Source organism: Pyrenophora tritici-repentis, chromosome 1, assembly GCF_003171515.1.
Source record: "Pyrenophora tritici-repentis strain M4 chromosome 1, whole genome shotgun sequence".
Taxonomy (NCBI): Eukaryota; Fungi; Ascomycota; class Dothideomycetes; order Pleosporales; family Pleosporaceae; genus Pyrenophora; species Pyrenophora tritici-repentis.
This window is the reverse complement of record NC_089390.1, coordinates 1,840,447-1,856,736: the sequence shown is the minus strand read 5'-3', so window position 1 is coordinate 1,856,736 and position 16,290 is coordinate 1,840,447. Positions and strand designations below refer to the sequence as shown.

General features: G+C 51.8%; 8 protein-coding genes across 8 annotated transcripts; 6 read left to right on the top strand and 2 right to left on the bottom strand.

Moving 5' to 3' along the window:
• Positions 1-1,239: 1,239 nt before the first annotated feature.
• On the top strand, positions 1,240-2,266 carry PtrM4_007320 (uncharacterized protein; the record flags this gene model as incomplete). The annotated part of the gene is made up of 2 exons (XM_001930723.2): positions 1,240-1,496; positions 1,546-2,266. The coding sequence occupies 2 exons, from the start codon at positions 1,240-1,242 to the stop codon at positions 2,264-2,266; spliced, it is 978 nt and encodes a 325-aa protein (XP_001930758.2).
• A 782-nt stretch (positions 2,267-3,048) lies between these two features.
• PtrM4_007310 (uncharacterized protein) lies at positions 3,049-5,613 on the top strand (the record flags this gene model as incomplete). The annotated part of the gene is made up of 2 exons (XM_066102837.1): positions 3,049-3,091; positions 3,212-5,613. The coding sequence occupies 2 exons, from the start codon at positions 3,049-3,051 to the stop codon at positions 5,611-5,613; spliced, it is 2,445 nt and encodes an 814-aa protein (XP_065965039.1).
• Positions 5,614-6,182: 569 nt separating this feature from the next.
• On the top strand, positions 6,183-6,948 carry PtrM4_007300 (Arp, Ankyrin repeat protein; the record flags this gene model as incomplete). Its single annotated transcript, XM_001930722.1, has 2 exons — positions 6,183-6,237; positions 6,290-6,948. 2 exons carry the CDS (start codon positions 6,183-6,185, stop codon positions 6,946-6,948), a joined length of 714 nt encoding a protein of 237 aa, XP_001930757.1.
• A 910-nt stretch (positions 6,949-7,858) lies between these two features.
• PtrM4_007290 (uncharacterized protein) lies at positions 7,859-8,891 on the top strand (the record flags this gene model as incomplete). Its single annotated transcript, XM_001930721.1, has 2 exons — positions 7,859-8,264; positions 8,320-8,891. The coding sequence occupies 2 exons, from the start codon at positions 7,859-7,861 to the stop codon at positions 8,889-8,891; spliced, it is 978 nt and encodes a 325-aa protein (XP_001930756.1).
• An 85-nt stretch (positions 8,892-8,976) lies between these two features.
• Positions 8,977-10,018, bottom strand: PtrM4_007280 (CN-hydrolase multi-domain protein; the record flags this gene model as incomplete). The annotated part of the gene is made up of 2 exons (XM_001930720.1): positions 8,977-9,816; positions 10,007-10,018. 2 exons carry the CDS (start codon positions 10,016-10,018, stop codon positions 8,977-8,979), a joined length of 852 nt encoding a protein of 283 aa, XP_001930755.1.
• A 1,495-nt stretch (positions 10,019-11,513) lies between these two features.
• PtrM4_007270 (uncharacterized protein) lies at positions 11,514-11,693 on the top strand (the record flags this gene model as incomplete). Its single annotated transcript, XM_066102836.1, has 1 exon — positions 11,514-11,693. The coding sequence occupies one exon, from the start codon at positions 11,514-11,516 to the stop codon at positions 11,691-11,693; it is 180 nt and encodes a 59-aa protein (XP_065965038.1).
• Positions 11,694-12,493: 800 nt separating this feature from the next.
• PtrM4_007260 (TMF-TATA-bd multi-domain protein) lies at positions 12,494-14,307 on the top strand (the record flags this gene model as incomplete). Its single annotated transcript, XM_001930719.2, has 2 exons — positions 12,494-13,018; positions 13,069-14,307. 2 exons carry the CDS (start codon positions 12,494-12,496, stop codon positions 14,305-14,307), a joined length of 1,764 nt encoding a protein of 587 aa, XP_001930754.2.
• A 278-nt stretch (positions 14,308-14,585) lies between these two features.
• On the bottom strand, positions 14,586-15,725 carry PtrM4_007250 (ADP,ATP carrier protein; the record flags this gene model as incomplete). Its single annotated transcript, XM_001930718.2, has 2 exons — positions 14,586-15,548; positions 15,606-15,725. 2 exons carry the CDS (start codon positions 15,723-15,725, stop codon positions 14,586-14,588), a joined length of 1,083 nt encoding a protein of 360 aa, XP_001930753.1.
• Between the last annotated feature and the right edge of the window lie 565 nt (positions 15,726-16,290).

Below are 16,290 nucleotides of genomic sequence, written 5' to 3'. Positions count from 1 at the left end.
CGTTTCTGGCTACATGAGACTGTACTCTTGTGCACGAAAAGGAACCCTCACGTCGTCCGCATCGTTGCCTTGGGTGGACCCCGGGCCATCAGGCATCAGCTTTTGGTACCATGGTAGGGCGCGCTGCAGCAGGCTAGAGTACCCCGGAGCCTGTCGGCAGCACCATGAATCGGGAGAATTGATTACACATGCGAAGAGCCAAACCAAGATGGGAGAAAGGTAGGCGTGTTTCGCTGCAAGAGAAGGGGCGGAGCTCCTGCGCCCTTTCACTGATCGCACATGCACATGCGCGGTATGCGCTTGAGGCCCTCATAATGCAGGGCCGTCTTCACATGCCTCTGGCTCGGTTGAGCGATTGCGCGAAGCCGCCGTAACGTCGGCGACGGCACTTGAGCCTGTGTTGGGGGCGGTGAAGAAACATCTGAAACACAACGTCGTCTCCGCAGCCAGCGCATCGGATCGCAGCCTGCCAAGCGACCCAATAGTCCATATTGCCTTGAAAATGGAAGCCGCTCAGCAGGTAGCCCGGCGTCTACTGCTCATGTCTTGTTCTCACTCACTGCGAGGCCTTGATCAATTGCGAGGCACCGGTTAGGCTTACGGCCGCGGATAACCATGTCGCCAGTATGCCACCGGGCTACATAGCCATGTCAATCCACAGGAACAAAACTTTGTCTGTGAGCCTCAGCACATGATCAACCCGAATGGTGACTAATATTTGCACACAAGAGCACAGACAGAGTGTCTAGGGAGTGCTCCTCGTCACAATCCGATTCATCGTGTTTAGTCTCCCGTTCCCAAGTGGGGCTGATTTGCCTTCTCATTCTTTGTGGCGATATGCTTGTAGAGCATAACAGTATCGAGTTAGGCGTCCCCAGATCGTCAATGTGTACCTTCTGTCCGGGTAGCTTACCCACGCCTTGCCTTGGCGGCGATCATGCTTAGAACCACAACAACACTCTAGCACCAGATACTTCACTCGTCCCCTTCTTACCACATACATGCCCCTTTAGTTCAGATCTTTGTGGCGAGAATGGCACAAGTCCAAGTGCAGGCGGGGGGGAAGCTTCATGCGGCTTGCGATGAGTGCCGTGAGTATCTCAAGCTAGACTCCCACTTTTGCCGATCAGGGCTCAACAGCACCCAGGCACACGAAAGCTGAAATGCTCCGGCAATACTCCCAAATGTGAACGCTGCAATAGAGAGAAGATAGACTGCATCTACTCGCCGCAAAAGCAAATGGGTCGACCCAGGAAGAGGATGAGGGAGAGCGAAGCCGTTGAAGCTGCCCATTTGCCTGTGCCTGTGCATCCTGACACTATGAACAACTTCGCTGATATGCCAAACTTTGCGGATTTCCATAATCGGATTTCCATGCCGGCTTTGCAGGATACTCAGTCGTCGAATGGCTCCTCAGGACATGGGGCCGTGACTCCAGCACAATACAACTTCACCTTTTCGGATCCGTTCGGATTGCCCTATTTGCCCATCGCCGCGTATGTCGCATCGTGCAAAGGTATTTCATGAGAATTAACAAATACATAGATACACGACGGACCCGACCATCGACCCGTCCCTCTGGAACTTGCAGTCTGGTGTTCAGGCTAATCACCCCGACGACCCCATCCAGGAAAACACAGGAAGATGCACATGTCTCACAACCACCTGGCTAATACTCACTGAGTTACAATCCATTGTGTCCTTTCCTTTTCCCCAAGTCATTATACCCCTGCGCAAAGCACAGTCGGTGCTCTCAGGCCTGATCCACTGCACGGAATGCCCCAAGGAAGCATACAGCGCAATCCAAAACGTGCAGTCTATTATTTCCCTCATGAAGGCCATAGTCGAGCGTTTCAACAAAGTCCTCATGGAAGTCGACCGCGAAGCAGCTCGCCTGGAAGCTATAGGCGAGAGAAAACCATACCGCATTGGCGACAACAATCCTGCTTTGTTTCACTTACACACTGGTGATTTCAATTGCCCCATGGGATTTAATATCGAGCTCGAGCCCAAGGACTGGAGGAAGCTGGTCAAGACTGCCCTGAAGACTGAGGTATATGGTGGGGGGAGCAACCCGAGACCGCTGCTGGATCTGGTCAAAGAGAGTGAGGAGAGACAAGAGATGTGGCACAGAGATAGACATGCATGGAACGAGGAGATGGAACAATTGCATCCTGAGAGGCAGGACAGTGATCCATCACAGGGATGTGAGGCTTTGGGGGCTGAGCATATTCGGAAGACGATTGATAATTTGAGGTGGGACTAAACAGGTGACACAGGAGACATCTATGATTCTTAGCTTACTTTCACATTTAATCATTCGCAAGCGACTCAAGTCTATTCCATATTTTCGGGAAGGTTACTTAGTAGTTACATCAAGTGGCTGGTATATCTAACTATTTACTACACAAATGATGTGCTAGAGTGACTGGCGTGGTACCTGAATCATTCATTCCAATCATTTCCTAATTATACAGCCTCACTGTAGCTTTTCCCGAGCCTCCTCCACGGTGTGTCCTTGATTCTCAAAGCCACTCGGTACATCTCGAGCGCCATGTGTAGTCTACACCCTCGAGGCTACCGCCATTTTGAATACCTCGGCCAAATACAAATACAACATTGTAGATACCGTATCACCTACCTTGGAACCCTAATACCAGACTTTCCAAAAAGCAAGTTGACTTGGATTACTTGCTTGACTTGCTTGGTTTAAACCAAGCAAGCAAGTCAAGTAAGAGCTGGGCAGCTAAGCAAGCAAGTCAAGTCAAGATACTTTGCTTGCTTGGCTTACTTGGTTTACTTGGTTGTTTTAGCGTTACTGTGATGAGGGTGCTAAAACTGCTGTACGGTAGATGTCGCGATGGTTTTGAAGTGTTGCAGTTGCCTCGGTTGAGTCCCAAACAGGCTAAGCGGCTATCAAATAACGTTAGCCTTAGTCTAGCGCATTGCTCCAATCTCGACGTACGCCTGTCTAGAAGCCTATCGCAATGCAGTATCCCCTATAGCAACGCGTTTTCCAGTGATTTATACTGCCCTGATACCCCCAATATGGCCAAACGTCGCCTACCACAAACTTCTGCTCGGAGCAAACGTACGAAAGTAGCCGCTGCCACCAACAACGTCGCCTCAACTCCTGAGGCTTCACCTGAGCCTGCATCTAAGCCTGCATCTAAGCCTAGACCTCAGCGTCGATCACCTCGCAAAACCCTAGCTGCCGCAAGCCAGGCTAACGCCTCGCCGCCAATACCTACCTTCGAGTTGCAGTTCTTAGAGTCGCAGGCGGAGGCTGAGATTGTCGCGCCCACCGAGGGCAGCCGAGCTGGCACGGTGGCTACAACTGAGGCTGGAGAGGGTGGTCAGGATGAGACAAACAGCGCACTAGTTGAGAACTTTGACGGCATTGACTGGGCACGTTTACCTGATTTTATCAAGCCATTGGCGCGTTCTAAGCGCCCAAAAAGTTGGATCTTTCAGTATGGCTACCGCGTTGTTGAGCGCCATGCTACATCTCGAATCTGGTTTGTGTGCAAGTACTGCCATGTACACAAAACTATCGACGCTGGCCGTGGTGGTTTGTTTAACATTACTCAGGCTACAACCTCAGCAGCCACCCATCTCAGCCAACCAAAGCCTGGCCACAACCTTACGAAAGATGGCCCAAAGTTAGCGCAGAGAGCTCGAGGCCAGCTGTCGTTGCGGCAAGCTTTTGACGCTGGTTTAGACGTACAACAAAACACTGCTAACGCGTTTGGAAACTTCGACGTAGAGGGCTTTCGAACAGCCACTGTCATGTGGCTTGTTAACCGAAACCACCCGCTCAGCGAACTTACGACGCCTGATTTTAGAGAGATGATGAGATTTGCCAACCCAGAGGCAGAGGCAGCGTTGTGGGTAAGTAATACCAGCGTTTCTACCTTTGTGATGAGGTTGTTCCGGTCTATACGACCGCAAGTTATCGACACCCTGTCAGGCTCAGTAAGCAAAATACACGTAAGCTTTGATGGCTGGACAACAAAGGGTGGTAAACGTGGCTTCTTTGGAGTAGTCGCTCACTTTGCCGACGCAGCTGGAATAATACGAGACTTACCAATCGATCTGCCTGAGCTCGCTGGCGCCCACACCGGTGAGGCTATTGCCAAAGCTATCTCGACGACGCTCTCAGCATACGGAATAACAAGCGACCGATTAGGCTATTTTGTACTCGACAACGCTACCAACAACGACACTGCGATCGCCGCGCTCGCGCGCGAGTACGAATTTGAGTCCGCTCACCGGCGCCTCCGCTGCAGTTGTCACACGCTTAACCTCATCGGCCAGGCTATTATATTTGGCACCAACAAAGACGCCTACGGCAACACTCAAGAGCAGTACAATACCGAGGAGCAGTATATGCGAGAGTGGCGGAAAGATGGCCCTATTGGAGTGCTAGTTGACGTCATCAACTATATCAAAACGCCGCAACAGTACGAGCTTTTTCGTGGCTACCAGCGCCTTGCCAACAACAACCTGCCTGCTGAAGGGCGTCTCAAAGTACTCGAGCCAGTCAAGCCTGTCGTCACTCGCTGGAACTCATACTATGCTGCTTTTGAGCGCGCTACCAAGCTTCAAGCCGCGTATAACTTGTACGCTGAGCATCATATCAATAGGGTTATCCTTGAAGATGCGCACGCTGCGCAGCGGAATAATAAGCGGCCCGACGCCCCAAACTGGATGAGATCAACTGGGCTCCGAGCTGCTGACTGGGCGGTGATTGCAGAGTACCAGGACTGCTTAGAGCCGCTCAAGTACGCCACAAAACGCCTCGAGGGACGCTCTAAGGATGGCAAATACGGCGCAATCTATGAGGTTATACCCGTTTTTGAGTACGTACTCAGCAAGCTTGAGGCCCGGGCGCGCCCGTTCGAGCACGTCGACTTCAACGCTCATGCCGAGGCTCCAGAGGATCACCTCAACGTCAACCTCCGCGCCGCGTGGAGCAAAGCCAACGACTACTACAACAAGCTCGACGACTCGCCCGCTTACTACGCCGCTGTTTGCCTACACCCGTACTACAAGAACTACTGCGATGTGGCGTGGGCAGACAAAGCTGATTGGCTTACTAGTGCCAACGCGTCGTTCCAACAGCTTTGGGCGGCATACAAACCTCAACGAGCACGCCAGCGGTATACAACTGCGCCGAGTAGCAACAACATAGACGAGGCAATTATTGCTATACTTAGCCGCAACAATGACCGAGAGGCTCCACTTGACGAGTTTGAGCGCTGGAAAACACAAGAGCCGCAGTGGACGCAGGAGCAGTACAACGCAGATGGAAATCCTGTCCAATACTGGATACAACTACTGCCGAAATACCCGCATTTAGCGCAGTTTGCAATCGATATCATGACTATCCCAGCATCAAGCAGCGACTGTGAGCGCCTCTTCAGTGAGCTTGGCGACCTTCTTGAACCTAAACGACGTGCTCTGGGCAGTGAGCTACTCGCAGCTCTTCAATTAGTAAGGTCATGGGTGCGAGCTGGTTATAAACCGTACAACTGTAGCGAGGCTAAGCTTTCAGATGAGCAGCTTGTAGGAGATTACAACATACTAGAGTGGAACACTGAGTTTTGGTAATTTGTATGTAGCTTAATCTCTTTGTAGTAGTCAAGTAATCCAAGTACTTGCAAGTAATACAAGCAAGTCAAGCAAGTAAAAAAATCACCCCAAGCAAGTCAAGTAAAGCCTATGTTTGAACCAAGCAAGTCAAGTTTAGAGCGGTGACTTGCTTTACTTGCTTGTTGGAAAGTCTGCCTAATACTCGTCCCTATGAACGTTGCATTTGTAATCTTGAGGTGTCCACTTGTAGAGAGACTAGTGGAGGGTTGAAAGCTGGAGTGAAGACAATTGAACACAAAGCTTCGAAAAACACCGTTTTGTTATACAAAGATCCGGGAGCTAATAGTATAGCTACCTGATAGTATGGCGCCAAGATGTTGTGCTAGCGGATGATGTTAAGAGAGTAAATCATGCTTGATTACGTCATTTACGCCAAGGACAACTGCCTCGGGCGTGGTGGGGTCAAGAACTCCGTGGTAAGCTGATGGCCAAACCACCAAACCCAGTGTGCTAGGTTGTTGTAGCGCGTGTTAGCTCTGTAGAAGCTGAGCTGTGACAAAGAATACCTAGGTATATCTTTTAATATCATGGAGGAATACAAGGCCAAGTACGCCATTCACGAGGCGTGTCGAGAAGGTCAAGGTGCGTGATATTGACGCCCCCCTCGCACATGTACCCGTCTAACATTTGTTAGTATCCCGAGTCGACTCACTCCTCGCCGCAAATCCAAAGCTTGCAAACCTGCGCGATCCCGACGACCGTCTTCCCATACACTGGGCTGTATCCTACAACCACCTCCCGATCGTGCAATCCCTCATTCAACTCAAGTCGTTTGATCCCGATGTCACGGATGGCTCAGGCTGGACACCACTGATGATGGCATGCTCACGGAAGGATGCAGAGCAAATTGTAGACCTCCTACTATCCAAAGATGCCGATGTAAACGCGAAGAACAACAACGGTCAAACCGCCCTTCACTTTTGCGCGTCAAAAGTCAACCTCGATATCGCACGCACACTACTCGCGCAAAAGCCGCCAGCCTCAGCAAGGATAAAAGACAAAAGAGGGCAGCTTCCGTTGCATCGAGCGGCTGCGGTTGGAAGCGTGCCGGTGATGAAGGCTCTTCTGGACGCCAAAAGTCCGCTGAATGCAACCGATATGGATGGCATGACAGCCTTACACCATGCCATGTGCGAGGGTCATGGAGACGCGGCGTTGCTACTGTTAACCATGGGCGCCGAATTCGACAAGCAGGATAATGATGGCCATATACCCTTGCAGCTTGTGCCAGATGCAAAGACGAGGAAATTCATCCTGCAGGCTGCGGAGCGGGAGGGCATAGATCTGCTATAGTTGGAGTAAAGTGCATCGAGTACGGCATTGCATTCATGGAGTTTACACGATACCCCGGGTATGGCGCATTGAGATCTGTAGTCCATACTCTGAACTGACATGAAGCTACATCCAATTTCATCATTTTTTACTGAAACACATTTGTTCTGAGTAGCTACGCAAGTAAGAGAGTTTGTACTGTCCATTTCAGAGTGAGCAGCAATCGCTATCTTGTGAACTTACTTCACAGAAAAAAAAAGCTTTGAATTACCCAGAAAAGGAACCGGGGTATTTGTGACATGGCATTTTGTGGGCAAATACACAAGGTGACCTAATGTGCCTTGTTGGTGATGAGATCCGTCACGGGTGACCAGCAAACGTCGCGCCCGACCGCAACTGCGCGTCTTCATACCCCACCTGTTCTACTGCTTCGGACCTAATATTGCGCCATCGCACTTGTCACTTACATTAGCCCCACCAACCGTCCGCATGTCATAGCGCGGCGTGGCGTGCGTCGGCAGCGATCGGTCGGTACTCAATGCTTCTCTAGCCAACGTTTTGACACGGATGCAAACAGACACCCGCCCCAATCATTACACTTTTACAAAGCCTGTAAACAGACATATCCGTTATACTTGCAGTCACGAGTACAGAACGTCACGGTTCCAGGGATTTGGTACCTGCAGGACACAAGTGTGATCCGCCATCATGGTGCTAACCACCTCCATCACGGTATTCACAACTTCGGGTATCTAGCCTCGTGGGATGTACCCGTGAACATGAATGTGCGCTGTTTGCACTCCGAAAAGCTCCTACCTGGAAGGTATAAGTCTGCAACCGCGCTCCCCTCCTACCTGACTCCCACTTTCTATATCACTTGTCTACTGCACTAGCTATCCACAATCACTATATTCTTCACTTACTAGACGATATGGCAATCTCTACAGAACCATCAAAGAGCCTCGATATCCTCATCTCACCTCGTATCCCTACAGAACTGATCTTGAAAACCATCCAACACCTTCCGTTCGAGGACGGGAAACTCATACAGAGTATCCGCAATGCGCACCCGCGTCTAGAGGCCATTTTCCGCAACTATGAGCACTCTATCACAGCCTGGTTCATGAAGAAAGAGCTTCGCCACGCGCAAACAGACTTTGTCCACGACGGTGGAAACATCAGTCTGGACTGGTTGGCGGATTGTGTTAAGAACTACGACGTGGTCGACGAGGTCATGGACATACTGTGCTCAGAGCACAACTACATGGCTGTATTGCCGCAGAACGCCGCCGTCGCAAACGCGGGACTGCTGTTACTATACCGTTTAGTCTCGATCAGTCAGTGTCCAGTGAGAGCTTCTGTGGAGATTATATATGGCTAACCTTATCGCAGAAGCACACACCGCAAGAATCACGTATATCAAATCACTGGAGCGAGACCCACTGATTGCGATGTACCTTGTGTTGCATCATGCGACGCTATCAGCCCGATACCACGGCTACGGTTGGATCAACCAAAGCACATACGGTCGCTTCATGGACGCAAACCAAGTCGAGCTACGCAGCGAGCTGGAATTTTGTTTCGCAGAAGCCGCGCTGAACCTGGGACCCGAGTTTATCTCCGATAGCCTACTATCCAGCGAAGAGCCGCATAGACAAGCGACGCTACTCAACTTTTATCATAACCACGGCATCCATGATTGGGACTGGCCTTGTTGGGGCTCGGGTAAAGGAGAGTTTGAACCACCGAGGACACAAGGTCCGAAGCTAGAGAAGGGACCAGGGCGGAGTTTGTACACGACGCTCTTGGAGAGGTTGGCGGAACTGGTGGGTTGTGCATTGGGGGAGGTCAGGAGGAGGATAGAGCAGGATCTTGAGCGGTCGGATCATTCACTGGCGTATCTGAGTTTGGGGAGTAAGGCAAGGTTACTGCAGGGACGGGATTTGGAGTACTTGGACGATTAAGGAGATTTCAAGGTCTCCATAAGCATGAAGTAGATGAATGACTATGCAGGATCAAAGGTCTTGGGGAGTTCTAAATCAGTACCCCCTAACAAACGTCCGCATAAACATCTGTCCGCCTCATCAAAGGCACCTCCTTCCTAATCCTGTCTACATACTCCAAATCAATCTCTGCAACCGCAATCTCCCCCTCCCCCTTCCATGACCCATCCTCCTCATCGCCCCCCAACTCCGCCACTATCTTCCCCCACGGATCAATAATCATCCCATGGCCCCAACTCCTCCTCTTACCCTCCTCGTCATGCGGCCCCACCTGCGCAGAAGCAATAACATAACTCTGCGTCTCAATCGCGCGCGCTCTTAGCAACATCTCCCAATGCCCTGCCTTGCCCGTTGGCGTGGTAAACGCCGCTGGGTACAAAAGGACCTGCGCACCGCGGTTTCGCAACGCGAGGGCTGGTTCGGGAAAACGCAGGTCAAAACATATTTGGGTGCCGAGTTTCCCCACGGGAGACTCGAACGGGTCTGGTAGCTCGGTACCGCGTTCTACACCCTTGGACTCTTGCATCTGCGGGCCGTCTTTAACATCCATGTCGAAAAGGTGCAGTTTCTGGTAGCGGTGCGTTATTGAGCCTTGGGCATCGATCCAGAGGAGGGTATTTTTCACTTTGGAGGGGGTAGAGGTGGGCTCGTGGACGCCGACGCTTATAGGGAGGGAATACTGTTTTGCGGATTCTTGGAGACCCTTGATGAACTCGGAGTCGGAGGTTGGTTTGCAGAGTTTGAGGCCGCCGGAGGTGGTGATGTAGTCGGCAGCTTCGGGGAGGAAGAGGGCGGCAGCACCGGCGGCGTGGGCTTTGGTGCAGAGGGATTGCGCTTGGGTTAGGTTGTCGGACATTGAGGGCGTGGAACGCATTTGACCGACTGCCTGAGTGGGTTGTTAGAGATATTTGAAGGGGAGTAGCGATGAGTATATGTAAGATGAAAGAGTTCTACATGATGCCTGGCTTGAGTATGTACAGGAAAAGAGGACATGAGAATAGAATACATATACCTGATATCAAAAGCCGCACACAAAAGACACCAGAAAACCGTAATCAGCACTCAATTCCACTTACAGCGAGAACCATCTTTGCAGATTTTGACATGAAAAAACTCTTTCAATTGTGTTTTTCACTCAGTCTATAGAGTATCGGTACCGCGTTGTTGTACTTGTTTATACGGAAGAAAGAGAGTGCTGACGTCGTCCAGTAGGCGATTGCCGCTAGACGCGCCTAGTTCAAATCTGGCAGCCATCGCAATATACGTGTTCATCAGCATGGGAATTTGAAATTTTGTTTTTGACAGCAATGGGCATTTTCTTTTGCTTGGTATGTGAGTATGGAGTTTCTTGGACAGGGGGAGACGCGGATGACGTTTGTACCTTGCATGCTGGATTAGAAGGAAGAGGGGGACAGGGTCTTGGTGGGGCTAGTGATCTGCGGCTTTGCAGGGTGGTGTGGTTTCTTTGGTATGTATGGCAGCTTCGTGTTTATCTCATCAGCAGTGTTCATTTAGTCGGACGAGAAGTGGTGGGTGATGTCTACATGCTACTGACAGAATGGATGATGGCTGTGGCGCAGCATCATACCAGCGACAGCAAACAAGATGAGTTCCTCGTTATTCTTTAACAAGCATCATGCCGCTTGTGCTATGTAAACAATATGTTCACACTGCGCGAGCACTACTACTTCATCCGGCTATCACCGTCTAGACTGCCATTCATTCTTCCATTGTGCTAGATGGGTTCACATCGGTCTTCTCGCGAGATAAAGACGGTGAATAGCAGATACATTGTGGCCAAGCGTAAACATAGTCTAGGAACTGGATTACCTGTTCGCTATACCAAGTTCATGTCGTAGATTCATGGGGTGTTACTGCACCGGCTCGGCAGACGCCGGGTCGATTGGGTGATACATATGAGCGTCAGAATATGGAGATGAGGGCTGGAGGGGAAATTTCAATCTCGTAACCGGGCTTCAGGAGATTTGGCTGAGGGATGGAGTGGGTTCAAGAGCTTGGCTGGCAGGATCAATATTGAGACTACCAGGAGACGCGGCGTTGAGTGTATGCACTAGATAGAGGTAATAGCCAGGAACTCGTAACCATGTTATAGTTTAATTACACGTTAGACATGAGTGACATGTCTCTGCACTGCCGATCAAGATGTGGTGTATTACGAGGCTGTTGGCCGGATTACCTCATAGCGGAATTACGGAACGGCAGCCAATCGGAGCGAATTGAGCGGTTGCCCTGGCCTGCACCGCACCGTCATGTTGGAATGAAGGCTTGCGCGGCAGCGATCCCAAGACCACGATTACAATTGGGGCTACTTTGCGCTCTGGATAGCCGGCAGCCTGAATCTTCACACTGTGGCTGTTGCGGACGGTCGTCTCACACTGCGACTCCCCGCCAAACCTTAGCTGACGACGTACCAACCGCGACCAAGACAACAACCTGGCCTTTTGCGCACTTGAGCTATGAACAAACACAGGCGGAGAACGAGTGCACGCTGAAAGCTCGCAAAGCTTCAGACACGACGCCAATCGCGATAACACGCTTACGTACACGACCAAGACAGGCGACATGAGTGGGAAAGGCTGGTGGAATACGGCCATCTCGGGCCTCGAGTCACGGCTCGACACGATACTGGCCGAGGATGGCACCCCAGCGAAGCCGGCGGCCACAGAGGGCGCAGCTACGTCGGATGGCGTAGATAAGGTGGTGGCGGCGGATAAGAAGTTGGCTGTAGACGCAGGTGGGTAGTCTGGGGATAGAGAGGCGGCAGGGTAGGCGTGAAGAAGGCTAACACAGCTCAAGGCTCACGGAACTCGTCGCGCAGCCGACCCAACTCGCGGTTACAGGATCGCCTTGCCAAGGCCGTCAACAAGGGAACAGAAAGGTCAGAGTCAAGAGCGTCATCGGATCTAGGCTCAAGACCAGAGAGTCCTGCCCTCCGAGCCGTGACAGCTGTCGCGGATACAGGGAGGACGAGCATAGATTCGAAAGCCTCTGAGCCGACTACAGACGCTGCGCAAACCAAGAAAGATGAGGCGAGCACGGCGGAAGAGACCAAGGTCGAAGAACCTACACTCTCCATCCAACTTCCTGCGCCAGCGACTTCTCCCCCAGTAATATCTCCACTAGCTTCGCCTCTGATAGCGGAACAGCCCATTTCGATACCAATGTCCATGTCCATGTCCATGCCCTCAAAGCCTCTGATACCCTCGATTTTCACCCCGCAGACCTCCTCTCCGCGTCAGTCCTTCGACGACGATGCTTCTCGGCCCTCTATTGAAGAAGTCGCCCCGACGCCGAGTGTTGGACCCAGAGACCCCCAAGAAGTCGAGGCCGAGCTATCGCTACTACAAAAGACATATGAGGAGACATTACGCGACAATCGCGAAGAGCTCAATTCTCACTTGGAACGAATTGACGCTCTACAATCAAAGCTCACATATCTTTCAGAGCAACTCGCTGCATCTGCAAAGGCCGCATCTTCGGACAATGAAGCGACACTTGCAGATAAAAGGCTGGCAGAAAAGGACGCGCAGATAGCTGCGCTCATGGATGAGGGCCAGAAGCTTTCCAAAACCGAGATGAAGCACATGACGACTATCAAGAAGATGCGCATCAAAGCCCAGGAACAGGATAGAGAAATTACCACGCTCAAACAACGGCTTTCGAAGGCCGAAAAGAGCATTACCGAGCAGTCTGAAAGAGCAAGGCGGGCTGAAGCTGCTGAGAAGTCTGCGCAGGAAAAGCTCAAGATCGTGAGCAGGATCGAAAAGGACATCGAGACCATCAAGGCCGAGCGTGAAGAGGCTGGGTTGACGATATCAGAACTCAGGAAGCAGCTGAATGATGCGCTATCACGAGCCGAAGATGCCGAAAAGAGAGTTCAAACTGGAGCACTGGAAGCCGAAAAGAGAGCCACAGCGTCACTAAAAGAAGATATTGAAAACATGCGAATAGAAAAGAAGCTTGCCGAGGATAGGGCGAAGAGAGAGCTCCAGGCCGCAAGAGACGAGGCAAAGAGCCAACAAGAAAAGGCAAACGTCACCGAGCTTGAGCTTCGCGGTGAGATTGCGGTAAGTTCCCTGGATAGCCCGGTAATTTTGCACTCTAACATTCAATTCAGAACCTTGAATCCAAGTTGGAACTTCTCCGTAGTCGAACAGAAGAGGCGTCATCGTCTGCGACTAGTGACTCTCAAGCTACGCTTCTTCGCCAAATCGAAACCTTGCAAACACAGTACTCGCTCGCTTCGGAGAATTGGCAAGGCATTGAAACGACCTTGACATCTAGAGTCGCGGCTCTGGAGAAAGATCGTGACGAGACGGCCAAGCGGGAGTCTGATGTCAGACGCAAGGCGAGGGAAGTCAACTCAAAAGCACGTCGATTGGAAGACGAACTCGAAAGCATCAACGAGCGAGCCCGCACATTTGAGCAGGACCTGACCGAGCAGCGTGCTGCAGCTCAAAAGTTGCAAGCTAAACTTACACAGGCAGAAGCCGCAGCGCAAGATGCTCGAGCAGACCTGGAAAGAGAAAAGAAGGTCTGGGAAGCCGAGCTCCAACAACGATTAGAAGAAGAAAGAAGCAAGTGGAAATCTGAAATCCAAACACCATCTCTCTTCAGCGAGCCCCACCGCCTACGAGCGGACTCACCCTCCATAGCCCAGCGAAAGCACTCTCCCGACCCAATGGGCCTGCAAACCCGGCGCCCCAACCCCCGCTCCATAACCAGCGGCCTAGACACCCCCCTCACACCCATGGACCGCATGTTCGACGACGCCACGCGCCGTCCCTCGACTGGCCGCATCCCCAAACCCACAACGTCCAAAGCACGAACCCCAGAAGTCGGCACACCCCCGCAACGACAAGACTCGTTTCCATCCCGCCAAGACTCATTCCCATCAAGTCTCTCCCAACTCAATGGCATCTCAACACCCTCCATCCATACAGTTGACCACGATGACCCCTTTGAATACACTTCCTCCCCCCACCACACCATCAACGACATGATCAGCGTATCCACCGCTGGAGCCGGCCCCTCCGTCCAACTCGTCGAGCGCATGAGCGCCGCAGTGCGCCGTTTGGAATCAGAAAAGGCAACGCATAAAGAGGAGCTTGCTCGCCTCACCGCCCAGCGCGATGAAGCGCGCGAGGAGGTGGTTAAGCTGATGCGTGAGGTTGATGAGGCGAGGAGGCAGGGGGATAAAGTTGCGGATTTGGAGAAGAGACTCGGCGAGATGGAGAGGAGGGAGATGACGGCGTTGGAGATGCTGGGAGAGAAGACGGAGAGGGTCGAGGAGCTGGAGGGCGATGTTAGGGATTTGAAGAAGATTTATAGGGAGTTGGTTGATACGCTGAAATAAAGGGGATGGTAGTAGTGGTATTCTAGATGTACGAATATACCGTATTTGTTTCAAGCACGGCTGATGGTTTTGTGGTGATTTGGTGAAAGCTCTTTGTCATGTATGCATTCAGTGGCATGTATGTGCTAATCCTGTCTATGTACTTATCCTGCCATATCTAGTAGGCGCGGAACTCCCATCTAGGTATACGGCTCTACAAGCTGGCCCCCTTTATAACAACGCGAGAAGTATCCCTTACGATACAAACAAACGACGCTGAGTCCCTCTAATCCCATGACCTATATCCCCAAATAATACTTCCCCCTCTCATACGCATAAAAGCTAACAGCCGCCATCGGCACAACCTTGACATACCCAATCGACAACCCCACAAAAAACCCCTTGTACCCCCTCTCCGCATAAACGCGTCTGGCAACCTCCGGAATACTCAGTCGCCGCCCATCACCCACCACACCACCAACCTGCATTCGTCGCCTGATCACTTCAAGTGGATACGACACTGTCTGCGAGACAAAGCCTGCGATCCCGCCGGTGAAGAGCTCAGCCCAATAGCGCAGTTGCGCGGGCTTGTGGGATGTGGTTGAGGATTCTTCGCGGGAAGTGTTGGGGAGAGTGGTGTAGGGTGCGAGGATAGGGATGCGCATGAGGTCTGACATAGAGTCGTGGGCGAGGAAGGAGGCACCGGCGTATGGTATCATTCCGAGTAGTGTGGGCGTGAAGCCGCGGAAGAAGTTGGGAAGGCCGGATGAGGGGGTTACTTTTTGGGCGACGTGGGTTGCCGTCGCTACCACGGGTATGTTGGTGTTGTGTGACGATGAAACGGCGGGTGCGCGCTCCGCGTATATTTTACGGATTATGGAACTTAAACTGCTACGGCCGGATTCTTTTGTTTCGAACGCAAGGCGCACCCGGATAACCTCCAGTGGGTAGGTCATGAAGACGCTCATCATGCCAGCGAGACTGCCGGATAAGAAGCGTCGGCCGGGTGTTTCTTGCGCCTTTGTTTTTATAAGGCGCCCGCGGATTTGCTCGTAGGCCAAGAATTTGATGCCGGCGTAGGGGAAAATACGGAGAAGTGTTGCAGAGTGACCTTTGAAGAGCCCGCGCACACCGGTGCTGGCATATATATCGCGGATTGCAGTGGGGAATCCAGACCAGGAACCAGCGTATTTCGCAAACTCTGGGTTGCGGGTTTGGAAGAGGATTTTTACTCGGTCGAGGGGGCCGACTACGGTTTTGGCCTGTTAGTGACGGGTCAGTATACATGCTATCCCGATGACAGTGGTTTCCTGACGTACAGCGCATCCAGCGAAGCCCCCCGCCAGGCCACTCTTTATGAGATATTCCATGCTCTTCTTATCCGTCTTCTTCCTCCTCCCAGGCTCTGTGTCTGCGCCTCCTTCTTTCCTCGCAGACATGACGGCGTCATGGTCGGGAAGTGTGTTTATTGCGCTGTTGGTTTGCGCCGCGGTCGTGGTCATGATATTCGGTTTGCTTCCGTCATTGCGGAGGTACGTGGACATTCCAGGGCGGGCTGCGCGTGCGACTACCGCGACATGTGTAATTATATGTGTAGAATCTAGTTGTAGCGTATGGCTATGAGGGCATGCGTGAAGGGGAGGAAAAGGTCGCGTGTGGATTAGAAAGCGGCGGACTTTGGCTGGTTGATGGCTTGAAACTCGGCAATGACGTTGCCGAGGCTGAGATAATCTGTTTCCGGTCGGGGATCCCACATAGTCGCTGTTAATCCGACGCTACCCATCGATATCTTCCCCACGATATCGAGGAACGTGATGTCGAGTATGTAAACACGATGCTTGGGATTCACCATGGTTATATGTCACGCGAGAAAGCACTGAGTCTGGTTCACTTTTGCACACGTGGTTCGGGGCAGATATTCATGCCTTGAAACTGTCTGTAGACAAGTGGAAAACTTTTCCTTGTGATGGTCCAACCCCATCAACCACTCATGCACATGGAATT